Here is a 14,801-nt window from a genome sequence, read left to right on the forward strand (position 1 = left end):
AAATTTGAAATTTGTTTTAACCTTGAAGCAGTGTCATGGGATAGGAATTGGTACATCCTTCCATTCTCAGTCCTGGACTTTTACAAAAAAAAATTATACAAGCTGAAAGTGAGGAAGCTATGATGAACCAGTATTAAACCCTCCTTCAATATCAACTGCAATACTTTGTCCATTACTGGGCACCATGCTTTAAGTAGATCACAAAACTATTAGAGGCTGCTGAATTAGATTAGATTTGATTCCCTACAGTGTGGAAACAGGCCCTTTGGCCCAACAAGTCCACACCTACCCTCCGTAGAGTAACCTACCCATAACCATTCCCCTACTCATGCACTATGGGCAATTTAGCATGGCAATGACCTGCACAACTTTGGAATGTGGGAGGAAACCCACGCAGACAGGGAGAATGTGCAAACTCCACACAGTTGCCAGAGTCTGGAATTAAACCTGGGTCCCTGGCGCTGCGAGGCAGCAGTGCTAACCACTGAGCCACCGTGCTGCCAAGTTGGTTACAGAGATGAATACCTTCAGCTACCTGGAAAGATTAAAGAAACTGGGTGTGTTCTCCTTGCAGAACAAAGTTAAAAGGTGAGGTTTTCATAGTAGAATCATTCCATTGCAGGAAGAGCACTCTACGAAGCAGCAGTGCCATGAAAAATCAAGATTTCTGCTCATAGTCACTGGTGTTATAAAGTTGCACACACTAATAATCCTGTTTTTCCCCAAATTATCTTTTCATTTAGTTGGTCTCCCTCCACTTATTGCAAGCCTTCCATTCTTGGCATCAGTCTAGTTGCCTGCTCTGTACTCCTTCAGTAACTCAAAAACTTCCTCATATGTGATGGCTAAACTACACTTTTTATACATTGAACCAGATTTTTAAATCCCCAAGTAGTTGTACAGGATAGATAGGAGTTGCACATTGGGAGTGTGCAGAATTCCCACCACAATAGACTCCAAGAATGGCCAGAAAATTGAAAATTCTAATGGACAATTCCCTGTATCTGGAACTCTCCACTTAAATCAGAGGATTCTGTACACTTATGTCAGTAACTTCACAAAGTTTCGTGTAACTCAAGGGTAACTATTGAATGGAATTGTTCTCTTCCCCTCCCCAACTCACCATTCCTTTGAACCAGAGCCCTTTACTCAACAAACTCCTCCTCCTTGCCAGACACACTTCTGCCAATCTGATACCTCCATGCACCTTGACCTGTGCTAAACACTTCACTTGCTTACTGTACTATACTATCCACCTATAACCTGGCACCCTAACTCCTATACTTGCATACTTATCCTTCCCCCCCCCCCCCCCCCAAGTATCTGTAAATTATGGACAACCTCACAAATGGATCACATTCTGGTGGTTCACTTTCCTGCCCTGGATTTTAAAAACTACATTTCAGCACTTACTGACAGGCACAATTGCAATGTTTTGATGGATAGATAGCTTCAACCCAGAACTCTTTTTTTGAGTTCTCAACTTATTTGGGAATGAACAAATTACTGCTTGTGGACTTAATGCACTCTCGCTCAAAACTACACTGAATTATTAATTGCACATGCCTTCTTCCAAGCTCCGTGACTTTTCCTGAGCCAGTGGGTTCTCAGTCATTTCAGCAACACAGCTTAAAGGTCGTTCTGGTATAACTTGTGTGTCATTAACATGCATTGGTGATAAACACTATTGACAAACTGTGGACACTGGATAATGCAAACTTTCTACTAAATGGGTATAGTGATTTTCTATAGTGCAGGGTTGCAGGGGAATGCAATTGTCATATTGTGGCAGAACGACTTCAAATTTTTCCTTCAAGGAATGTTCCTCAGTCTCAAACTGTTTTCTTCGACTAACTTGAGATCCCGTAACTACTCTTCAATGAAAATATTGCAACAATCTTGTAGCAATCCCTTGAAACCTTGTAAGTACAAAGTGCACAAATACATGCAAATAAAATCCTCCTCTTCATTAACTGCTTCTTCAATATGTGCATGCTGAAATAGTTTTAAAATACATCCTCTCCCTCATCAGGTTCCTCTGCTCCCCACATCCATTTTAGAATGGTTACTCTCATATTGCCGTTTTGGTTTTCCTGCCATTGGTCTACCTCACCAGTAAGTTCTCTTAAAGTATATCCACAGCTCACAATATTTCCAAATTTGTCATTTGCAAATTTAAAAATTGTGTCCCCAATACCACTAGGTCATAAATATAGATCTCTATACAAAATTACTGTTCACTATTGTTTCCATGTGACCATTATTCCTTTCAGTTAATGGGCTTCAAGAAGCTTTTCTTAATATTTCGAAAACATTTATCAAATTTCTTTAAAAGATAGAGGCAAAGGGCAACAAAATGTGATCCGAGAAGGAACTTCAGTTGAAGAGCTGTACAATGGGCTGACTGTCTTAAAGATTGCTTAGCTTCTCCCTGAGGATATTGATTCAGAAAGATGTTCATCTACATTCCAGATGAAATTTTAGAACATGACTATACATTCTCATCGTTTCCAGTTTCATTATAATGGCTGTGAAAGCAAATGATCCAAAACAAAATGCTTTAGTTTTCAAAGTGATACACTTAATTGCATGCCAAAAATAAACCAAACTCCCTAGTGCCATATACTTGTGAGTCTCAGACTACCAATATTTTGAGTATTAAACTGTTCTATCTAGTACTGCACAATAACTATGTCCGAAAAATAGTTTAAAAATATTGACCAATATTTGCCAGAAATGTGTTCCTGGAAGACAAAGGGTTACATTCATTGGCAAGAAACTATTTTGTGAAGTCCTTTGCATAAGCATATCAAAACATTTTACGCAATGATTATATTAAAGTTTCATACAACACTGCAATGAAATTGCCTTACACGAAAAAGCTTAAATCACACCACTACAAAATGTATAAAGGAAAGTTTACACACTTTATTTTATACTGGACATTATATAAAGAGTAACATGCCTTTTGAAACAATTACATAATCAGTCCATACAGTGCCTATGACCAAAAAGCAAAAGTACAAAATTGCATTTATTTACACCTTTGCATGAAAGTCTCTCAAAATTAAATGGATTCCATGAAACCAGATGAAATAAAGAATCTAATGCAGGTTTTCAAAAAGAATATTTAAATATTTAGAAATATACAAAACTTAAAAGCTGAATCACAGTAAACTTCATATTATCCCTATCCCTGCCCACCCTCCACTTTTCCAGGACTATATTACCACTAATTGTACAGAAGAGGAAATCAAAAGGTTTATAATATGTTTAACAGCCAAAGACTCAAATGTGCCTGTACTGAATGAAGTCAGTGTTGTATTTTTTTTTAATACTCCATCAGTGATTTAGTAAATAGAATCATACTGGCAGCCACTAAAGGTAATTATTCCATTTCTTTTCCAGTTTTCATTTTGTTACTATCTTGATCATAGGTCCAGATACAAATAGACATTTAAAGTGTCTACTACTCTTACATTTCTAAAGAAAACGGATATTTGATCTTCATTGAAAGTTGGGCTCAAGGGAAAAAATAGATAATGCAAAATATCAGTTATAGGTTATGGATCTATTTAGTATTTAAAATAAAGAACAATCTGCTGTATCTGTACACATGCACTGCATACAGATCACAAAGTGCAACATGTTCTGGATGCAGCTCGTCAGTGCTTTAATTATGAGACATTCACAAAAAGCATCAAGGAAGTGACAAAACAATATAAATTTGGTCAGGCCTTTGGTAATACTTTAATACTTCTACTCAATCTTTGTAGCTATGCTATTTATACATATTTAAATCTAAAAATGCACATCAGCCTCAGTAAATTGAGGTCCAAACCAAAACACTTCATAGTACAGGCAATTTCAAATTTTTAATAAACCACATTTTTGCATTTTATAACTCCCATGTCAACCGCAATTTTGAATTTGCACCAGTAGTGATTTAAAGGCTTCCATTTTAAGGTCTTGTTTACATGGTTTTTATTTAATTACTTCAAAAAGAAACATTTAAAAACAAAAAAAAGCTTTATTTACATCTGAACATAAGTGTAATCAGTTTTTTTTGGTGTGTAGTCCACTTCAGTTGTTTGCCCAACTATAATTATCGTAACAAATATATTCAGATAAGGTAGACTTTAACTGACTGCAAACATAAAAAAATGAATGGGAAATCTATCAACCAAAATCCACTACCAAGTTCTAAGCATCATATTCCCATAGCATTCCTCTCCATGAGCAAGTCAGCTTTTTTCAAAGTACTCAAATAGAATGGGCATTGTCTGTTTACAAATATGCTTGGGTAAAGTAGATCATTGCACTGCTTCTTGAGCTACCAGCATTCTACATATCTTGTTAAAAAGATCATTTTCTTCCCAGTTAGTGGAGCTGCATAGAAAGTACAAGTAATGAACTTCTCTGATTAATGGCACTCAGACATTCTATGGACCTCTTTTCAAATTGGCTCTGTCTCAAAATGTGCTGTATTTGTACATAAATATTTCCACATCAGGCTTAATTGCAAATGGTTGAATTTTTAAGATATAACTGCTTAAGAGGCAACAAATACTTCCAGCAAGATATTTTTTTTTTAAAGTGTCCAGCACAATAACAAAGTGATAAAGTAGGTAAAAGTTGGTTTAATTCATTTATGTAGAATGTTCACAATGACATATTGGAACAAATTGGAAATGGATACCAATAGTTTTAAATATAATTAACGAATGTCAAAAACATACTAAATATCCTGTTCTTCGAAAAGGGCATATTTTCAAAACAAAACTAGCATATAAAAACTTCCTTTTAAGAATTCCAATATTGTTGCCTTATCGCTCCAAAAGTGAACACTGTGCAATTATACCTAAATTGAAGGAATTCTTCAGAATCGAAAATTGCTTGCCAGCATGTCCATGAAGATCTATGCTTGGAAGGTCCATCATAACCATAAGTTCCTTGTGTTTTCAGTCTATTTTTACAGCAGCGTAGATTTTTCTTATGAACATGTACGCAGCATAGAATCCAATAGTTCCAGTTAGCAGCCAGAAAGAAAGCACCATCAGAGTTGTGTACCCAAAATACAACAATGATGGGATGAATTCCACAATATCCAGCTAGAAAAGAAGATTTTGTTTTTAAAAACAGTTTAGAATTGCAATGCAAAACAAATTAACAAGTTTCTGAACATATACCCTGCTGCTGCGAATTAGCAGATTAGCGAATTAGTAAGTTTGTTTTCTGTCATTCATACCTTATTAACGAAATAAAATACGGCATAAACAAGCACATAAAATGCTGATCCGCCAGACACCAAGAACGTTCTCCACCACCATCTATAATCCTGAAACGTCAAAGAAAAGTCAGTTAATATTTTGATTAGAATTAAAACAAAAAAGCTTCCTTCACTCAGTACTAAACAATGTTCATCCTAAAATTCCAAACTTGATATTTCAAAATAGGTCAATACATTTCAAAATTATTCTACTAATTTTGAGTTTGGGATAAAAGAAATTACAGCCAAATAGGACTGCAAATTCCCCTCCAACGCATTTCCTTCACTTCCTGCACCCCCACCTTTGAACCCCACCCCTCCAACTGAAACAAAGATAGAATCCACTCTGGTCCTCACCTTCCACCCCACTAATCTCCAGATAAAGTGCTTCATTCTCTGCCATTTCCGCCACCGACAATCAGATCTCACCACCAGAGATATATTTCCCTCCCCACTAATATCGGGATTTCTCAGAGACCTTTCCCTCCATGACTCCCTTGTTAGGTCCACACTCCCCCACTAACCCATCCTCCACGCCTGGTGCCTTGCCTTGCTGCCGCAAGAGATGCAAAACCTGCACCCACACCTCCCCCCTCAGCCACAAAGGATCCTTCCACAGCCGGCAAAGATTTTCCTGCACATCCAAACACCTCATCTACTGTGTCCAATGCTCTCGATGTTGTCCCTTCTGCACTGGGGAGACAGAACGCCAACTCATGGAACATCTCTGGGGGACACGCATCAAACAACCTCACTGCCCTGTAGCTGACCACTTCAACTCCCCCCTCCTGCGCTGCCAAGGACATCAAGTCCTGGGCCGTCTCCACTACCAAATCCTAGCCAACTGATACCTGGAGGAAGAATGCCTCATCTTCTGCCATGGGACCCTCCAACTACACTGCATTAGACTTCACCAGTTTCCCAACTCCTCAGAGATCCAACCCTCTAACTCGGCACCACCTGTCCATTTTCCTTCCCACCTATCCGCTTCACCCTATCACCTTCCCAGCTACCTCACCTCACCCTCCTATTTATCTTTCAGCCCCTTTCATTCCCCCCCCACATTCCTGAAGGGCTTAAAGCCAAAATGTTGATTCTCCTGCTCCTCGAATGCTGCCTGCCCTGCTGCACTTTTCCAGCGCCACACTTCTAGACTCTGATCTCTAGTCCTCATTTTCTGATAGTCATTTCTGGCAACTTATCATCAGCTCAACTTATTGTTCATTTTCAGCATTAGCAAAGTCCTTTCCCATTAGGAATCATCCAAAGTGTGCTTTAAGAAAATCTTTGCCTTAATTCCTCATTTTAAATATACTCCATGGGTTAAAAATGTCCCACATTTGATCCCAATGTAGTTTGTAGAATCAGACCGCAATAAAGGTATTATTGGCCTTAGCCTCTGCATTGGTGGTGGTGTGGGGAGAGAAGGGATATATAAGCAAATACAGATGTGACTTCTGTATAGTCATATATAATATACACACACACCTCATATATACATTTTGGATACAACTCCTACACTATAGCCTGCCAATACCAACTGCCTCAGTCACACAAAGGCAAAGGTCACTTAGGCAAATAACTAGGTTTGCAAGCAGAAACAATGCTTTTAAAACATAAGTCATCAAATAATAAAATAATCAAATTGCTTTAGCTGGTTCCTGCTTTCAGCCTGAATAGATAAATTCTTATGCAGAAGAGTAAGGAAGCTTTTGGAAGGTGATGACTATTATGAAAATGAAGGATTTGCTTTCACGTACTTTAAAAATGGATAGGATTACAAATTATCTAGGTCTTAGAGATTAAGACATTCAATGGTCAAGGCCAATTTGGATTCCAAGCAGACCGGGTAGAGTTAACATTAGCAGAGTAATTTGTATGTTTCTAAGTCTGTCTACAAAGGAAATGGGTACTCACATAGATATGACTATGAATGAATGAATCACATACAATTAAAAGTACACTGAGCTCCCAATAGCTGAGTTTATTCCCTATGTAATGAGCCATACAGACTACTAAATTTTGAGATTTGATAGATCTGATCTAGGACAAGGTAAACTTTGGCTAACTTTAGCATTCTCAGGTTAGGGATTATCTAAGATCACTAGCCCCAACTACAGGACCACTGTTAAAAGTAAACGTTAACGACATAATCATAGACAGATTAGTACTTAAGTATGACAGTTTATACATAAATAATGACCACTTAGTTTCTGTATTGAAGGTAGTACCATGGACTCTGCAAGAATCAAAAATCTTTGGGCAAGGAAAACTGCAAAATTAAAAGAATTTCTGTTTTTATTGACGCTTAGTGATAGGATCTCTTAACTTCCTTATTTAAAACTACTTCTTTTAAAATTACAAAATAAAAATGATGGTAGCCATATAAAATAAAATGCATATCTGATCATACCTCTGCACAAAGTTGGAAGTAAACCATGACAATGCTGATTTGAGAACATGACACAACCAGAATAATAAATACCAAAAATAGGAATCCAAAGAGGTAATAGAACTGGTTCTCCCAAATTGCCTGCAAACAAAGAATGGTTTTAATTCAAATCAAATGACAGTTGAATAATGACAGTTATTCTTTCATTTAGAATCAAACTTTAAGTACTAGTCAAAAAAAGGCACCAGCTTCTGGTTACAGTCAGGAATATATTTTCCAAATTAACCAGGTAAATTAAGACTCTATTTGCACGTACTGAGGGAAACCTAGTTGAGACTCAAAATTATGAATGGTTTTAGGATCAATTAAAAATAATTTCTATGGGTTAATGAATAATTAACCTGTCAATAGGCAAGAGAAATCAGTATTTTTATCAGAGTTATCAGAACAGTGAATATTAATACATATAAATCAGAAAAGGAAACTAGCTAAATATTCTTAAAAAACAAATATAAAAGAACAGGTGGAAAAAGTAGGAAATGGTATAAGTAGATTATACCAAAAAAACTTATTCAATAAAATAATACAATAGATTTACTTACAGTAAAAATAAAGAACAGCTCTATAAACATGGCACCAAATGGCAGAATACCAGCCATAAGAATTCTGCAAAAATATTGAGTAAAATTAGACAATGATACAGAAACACAAATACAACAATTTGATTTAATTGTTAAGGATTTTGACAAAGTAAGTAATGATAGACTGTTTGCACATTTGGCAAGACACAAACATGGGAACAAAACTTAAAATAACCACAAATTAAAGTGAAGACTACAACTTTCCTCCAAGGAGCAAGTGGTTATAATGTGTCATAAATGAATTGTCATAAATCAGTGCTGAAGCAAAGCTTATAAATCTTTTAAAACAGAATTAGATAGCTGAAAAAGAGCACGGGGATTAAGCAGGGGATTGGGATTAGACTAGTCAAATTAATGTGGAGAAAAACACCGACCTAATATTTGCCAGGGTGAATGTCCTGTTTGTATCTTAACATTCTATGATTGAAACATATGCATCAGTATTACTATTGTAACTAGAAGCAAAAATAAGAACTGCAGGGATTTGAAATCTATAACAAAATGGAGGAAAAGTGCTGGAAACAGTAAGTCAACATCTGTGAAGAGAACATACAAAATAAAAAGATTAAGAAATACACTTGGTAAATGCAACAGTTCTTTATCTGGAGTTGAGCTGCATGGATCCTGTGACCACTTGCACTGCAATCTCTCCTTCTAGAGTAAATCTACCTCAGCATCAATCTAAGTTTGAATTATATACCATGGCATGTTTTGGAGCACTCTCTTTAAAATGTTATAAAGCTAGAATGTTCCAAAGGGGTGTAAAACCAGTTTAAGGGAGTGGTCAAAACTGGCAGATGTCAATTAACATATGGAAGTATGAACCTGGAAGCTACAAAGGGATTTAAATGTCCATAGGTTCAAACAAAAGCCAAAAGTAATGAAAAATTTACCTTTATCTCAAAACGGTGGATAAGAAAGTGAAACAACAGTTGTATAGTACCTTGGTTAGGCACCCATCAGATATTCAGTTTCTCGGCACCAAAGTTTATGGAAGTAATACAGATCTTGGAGGTAAAACACTGGTTTACCAGGTCTTTAAAAAGATATAAACTGAGAAGAAGGTATGTCTTACAAAATCTGTATTCCATTGAGTTTGGAAGTTAGGGGTGTAATTAATCCAAAGTAATAAAATGATAGAGACATTCAACTGCGTAAATAATTAAAGAAGCTTAATATAGTCTAAAAACAGCCACGATTAACTTAAAATTGGTTGTGGACCATTTAGAAATAAAATGAGGAAATACTTTTTCACACAAAGGGTTAGAGGAATCCTTAAACCTTCTGCTTCAAAAAATCTCTGAGAATTAGTACAGTTATATTTTCAAGACTAAAACTTATCAGCTTTCATTAGGTCAGGACATCAAGGAATATGGAGCAAAGGCAAGTAAAAGGAGTGGAAATGCAGATCAGCCACAGAATGATGGAAAAGGTGGACTAAAAGATCTACTGTTGTTCCAATAAAATGCCAGCACAGAGTTAATATCTGCAATTAAGGTTTTGTTTTCTTTTAGCCTTGTTAGGATGACATGCAAGTAAGGCTTTATTTGTGCTTTCATTTCACATAAAAGTTTGAAACAATCCTAACCAAAACACACAAGGACACTCAATACTATCTGCCATAAAAGCATTACATTTGTAAGCCTTGTGCAAGGATAGAACGCAATCTCATTCAAAATAAATTTTGTCCATAAAATTGAATCATAAAAACCAGGTAAATAATTTCCAATGGTAGGAAGTTAAGAGAGACAAATTGTAATAGAATTTCACAATATCTCAAAATTTACACTGGTAATCTACAACTTACCCAACAAATTTGTTCATGTACCATCTCTGTTCAGGGACCTGCCTGGGTATTTGATTGGTCCGCACTGGGTTGTCATATGGTTGCTTTCGAAAGCCAAAATAATAGCCAAGATATACTAATGGGAAGGAGATACCAAACCACATACAGAGAAGGGCCAACATCGTAGGAAAGGGAACCTTGAAAAGAAATACAAAAAAAGTTACATTTGGCTGAAACGTTAATAATTTTAAGAGATCAGAGCGCAAAAGCTTAACCTTGTGAAACTAATACGTTGGCGCTGTTAATTAAGTCAGTAAATAGCACAACTTCAATGTTCAACAGGAAACTGAAAATTCAAAGCCGATTCCATTGCTTTCTAATAAGTCAAAACTCCTGGCACAGATTCTAAAAATATGGTACACAAATCTGAATATATCCCAAGCAAAGCAAGCATTTTTTTACAATGTATTTCAGACATCGGTTACTCATGTAGTCAAGAAAAATCCCATTACACTAATGTTCAAGAAATCCAGAGTGTGATGCTTTATTAGAATAACAAATTGCTGTACAGATAGTAAGAATTTCTCTTATTTTTACTTTCAGAAAATGATGGTAGTTAATGTTAAAAATTATATTGATTAGCATTGATTCAGTGGTTACAATCTCATCTCTAAGAATGTCTGAGACACACAAACAGTAAATTATTGGCAGCATTGAAGTGTAGTACTCTTGGACAATGACATTGTCAATACTACTGCATTCCAATGAGAGAATTTACATGAATTTCCATTTGACCTTGGGTGTGCCCAAAATCTTACATTACAATTGGAAGCATGGCGAATATTGCTTGTCTTGGCCAACATTTATTCTTCTAACAGAAAACTATTTAATTGCTATTTGTGGGATGATCCGATGCACAATTGGCTGCTGTATGTCCTCATGTTGCAACATAGTTGCACATAACACTTCACTGATTGGAACAGAGGTTCCTTCTGCTTGGTAGCATATTTTGAGATAATCACAAAAACAATTAAAGTTAAAGAAAATGCCTTTAAACAGTGAGATAAAAATGTGATATTTTCTGCCACAGCCCATTAGCATGCATTTACCTTAAACACTGTAAAATTGACAAACATAGCTGTTTCAAAGAGGAGAGTACAAAAGGATTTGGGAATGGAGTATATGGTTCAGTTGGTTGAGGGGGACAGGTAGGGGAGTCACCATTGCAGGCCCATTATTTATTGTTTTACAAACATACAAATTAGAAGTAGGCTATATGGCCTTTCAAGCCTTCTCCACCATTCTTTAAAACCATGGCTGATCTGACTGTGAACTCAACTTCACATTTTGCCCATCTTCAATAACCTCTGACTCCCTTGTTACTCAAATAAAAGGGAAATTTACCCAGTTATGCAGCCTGTATGCCTTGGCATTAAAATGGCTGGAACTGCTACTCTAGAGAGTAAGGCACCACGTAAAATGTTACTGCACAAGACAGGAGCTTACAGTACAGGGGGTAACAAATGAGTATTGACTGCCGATTGGTTAGTACGCAGAAGACAGAATAGGGTTAATGGGTCTTTTTCAGATCAGAATGGCATAACTAGTGGAGTGCTGCAAGATTCAGGATCAGCGCCTTAATTATTTACTAAATATCTTATTGACTGAAGAGGGGGCAGAGTGTAATGTATTCAAATTTGTTGACGATTTAAAAAAAAGAGAGCTGGGAAGATGTTATGAAAACACAAGGAATCTGCAAAGGGATAGGTTGAGCAAGTCGCCAAAAACTTGATGGATAGTGTTTAATGAAGGCATGTGACAGATTCTGGATTTCGGTCGAAAGAATCAAAAGGCAGACTATTATTTAAATGTACAGAGACTGAAAGTGCTACACAAAAGGACCAAGGTGTTATTGTGGATGAAAAGCAAAATGTTTGCTTGCAGATGCAGCAAGTAATAAAGGCAGAAAATTAAATTTTGTGTTTCATTGCTGGGTTTGGAATTTAAATATAGGGATGTCTTGTTTCAGTTGTACGGCGGTGCGGGGGGGTTTGGGGGTGATTGCACCTGATATAATGTATACAGTTTTGGTTTCTGTATTTAAAAAAGGATATATTGGTACTGGAGGATGTTCAAGAGAGATTCATGACACTGATTCCTGAGATGAAGGGGATGGCTTCTCAAGAATGGCTAAACAGGTCAATCCTTTACTCAGAATTTCAGAGAGTGATCAGCTTATGGAAACAAAAGATTGTGTGAGTGAGCTTGACAAGGTAGATGTTAAGATGATGATTCCAGGAGTAGGGAATCTCAAACTAGGGGAGATTGTTACAAAATAAGAAAACAATTATTTGAAACTGAATTGTGAAGGAATTTCTTCTCCCAGGAATAGCGAATGTTTGAAACTCTCTACTCAGTGAATTGTGGAGGCTAAATCACAATGCATTTTAAGAGGAGGTAGATATCTGAACAATCAGGGAGTTGAGGGCTATGATGAACTGGCACGATAGAGGAGTTGAAGCCTGGGCAGATCAACCATGATCTTGCTGAATGATGGTTTAGGTTTAAAAATGTATTTTTAAAAAATGTACTTATTGTGCACAATACTCCAGATGTGGCCTCTCTAATGCTGTAAAGTTGCCATAGTCGTATGAGGCTGCTTTCTCATTAGAGAGAGACATGATTGGAGGTGGTTTAATCCGACAGTTACATGCCTTAGGCAAGGTGAGAGGTTAAGGAAGAGAGTCCTTCATGGTAACTTAGCCAGTGAGGGAATTGAACCTGCGCTGCTGGCATCACTCTGCATCGCAAACCAGCCATCCAACCAACTGAGCTCAACTAAATACAGGGACTTTTGAAAGATTAAAAATAATACAAATCACTATCTCAGCAGCCCTTTACTTTAAAATCCAAGGATGAAGTCCAACAGTACCTGGGGACTCGTCAGTTTTTAGTTCTAATAATTTTCCCACTATCTTTTTGCAGATTAATGTAATTGTATAAAATTCAGCATCACCAACACCCTGTACAGTTGCAACAAGACTTACTTATTTTAAAACTCCAACGCCCTACCAATAAAGCCCGAAAATTCCTTTGCCTTCGTAATTATTTGCTGAAACTGCTTGCTAACTTTTTGTAATTCATGCACAAGAACAGTCTGCACTGTACTTTTATTGGAATCTCTTCCTTTCACTTCCGATTCATAATTATTTCAACGACATTACTGGTAGACTCTACAATGAAGACAGATGCAAAATCTCTGTATAATTCATCTACCATTTCTTTATTGTCCATTATTAATTTACTAGAATCTCGTTCTCTCTCTCTCTCGGACTAAAGTGTACTTATTCCTGAACTTTTTAAAAAACCTATAGAAATCATGTTTTTAAATTATTGGGTAACTTTCCCTCCACCCTAATTTCTCTTTTCATAATATTTTAGTCATTCCTTGCTTTTTTTCCCCAAGGTCCCAAGGGATCCTTCCATATCTGCCACAAATTCACCTGCACCTCCACACACACCATTTACTGCATCCGCTGCACCCGATGTGGCCTCCTCTATATTGGGGAGACAGGCCGCCTACTTGCGGAACGTTTCAGAGAACACCTCTGGGACACCCGGACCAACCAACCCAACCACCCCGTGGCTCAACACTTCAACTCCCCCTCCCACTCCACCAAGGACATGCAGGTCCTTGGACTCCTCCATCGCCAGACCATAGCAACACGACGGCTGGAGGAAGAGCGCCTCATCTTCCACCTAGGAACCCTCCAACCACAAGGGATGAACTCAGATTTCTCCAGTTTCCTCATTTCCCCTTCCCCCACCTTGTCTCAGTCCCAACCCTCGAACTCAGCACCACCTTTCTAACCTGCAATCTTCTTCCTGATCTTTCCGCCCCCACCCCCACCCCCACTCCGGCCTATAACCCTCACCTTAACCTCCTTCCACCTATTGCATTTCCAACACACTTCCCTCAAGTCCCTCCTCCCTACCTTTTATCTTAGCCTGCTTGGCACACTTTCCTCATTCTTAGACTCTCTATCCCTTGTTTCCATGCTCTGATCATCATATTCCTAATTGCTACATTGATTTGCCTTGCCTTCTTTATTCAATTTATCATATCTTCCCAAACTTGAACCCTTGCCCCTTAAAAAGTCTCTGTTCCTTCCTAGTTTTACATCTTGTCTGAATAGTGGGTTGCAATTGAAGACCATTTCACTTGACCCAATTAATACCAAAGCTTCATGAATTTAAACCTACTTCTTCTAGACTAAACTTCTGCCGCACCAAATAAGCATTTAACTATCGTATTTATCTGACACTAATTTGCTTATAGTTCAGGTAGTAATTCTGACATTAATTTTTGCCATTCTGCTTTCTAATTTAGGAATGTTGGGAAATTCTAAAAATTGCTTTTCAACAAAAACTGAACTCCATTATAAATATCTGAACATAAAATTAATAACTGATACTTAGTTTAAACAAATAAAATGAACCCTTCAAAATTCAAACTTCTTTCAATTTTAAAAACAATCCAACCTTTCTGCAATCAATGCAGCACCTATGCCAAGCTGACAACTCAGCAATAGCTCAAATTTGAAGGCCTATTTGAATGCAAATTGTAGTCCTACTAAGAATTTCTATTTCACTTTCCTCCAACTACCTGTTTTGTGCCTTTTGTCCCCAACATAGAAATAAACACAAAAGAAA

At 37.1% G+C, this 14,801-nt stretch overlaps 1 protein-coding gene across 2 annotated transcripts in view; it reads right to left on the reverse strand.

The window, feature by feature from the left end:
* Positions 1-2,908: 2,908 nt before the first annotated feature.
* tm9sf4 (transmembrane 9 superfamily protein member 4) overlaps positions 2,909-14,801 on the reverse strand; it is a 47,760-nt gene continuing 35,867 nt past the window's right edge. For both annotated transcript variants that reach the window (XM_043710501.2, XM_087994851.1), the window contains exons 14-18: positions 10,110-10,285; positions 8,264-8,327; positions 7,683-7,802; positions 5,249-5,338; positions 2,909-5,111 (exon numbers count right to left, since the gene is read on the reverse strand). In XM_043710501.2, coding sequence (XP_043566436.1) covers positions 4,962-5,111; positions 5,249-5,338; positions 7,683-7,802; positions 8,264-8,327; positions 10,110-10,285 — 600 coding nt within the window. In that variant the 3' untranslated portion in view covers positions 2,909-4,961. The remainder of the gene's footprint in view (positions 5,112-5,248; positions 5,339-7,682; positions 7,803-8,263; positions 8,328-10,109; positions 10,286-14,801) is intronic.

The sequence above is a fragment of the Chiloscyllium plagiosum genome, unplaced genomic scaffold (genome assembly GCF_037043375.1).
Source record: "Chiloscyllium plagiosum isolate Xiang-an unplaced genomic scaffold, Cpla_swu_hap1 HiC_scaffold_15, whole genome shotgun sequence".
Lineage (NCBI taxonomy): Eukaryota > Metazoa > Chordata > Chondrichthyes > Orectolobiformes > Hemiscylliidae > Chiloscyllium > Chiloscyllium plagiosum.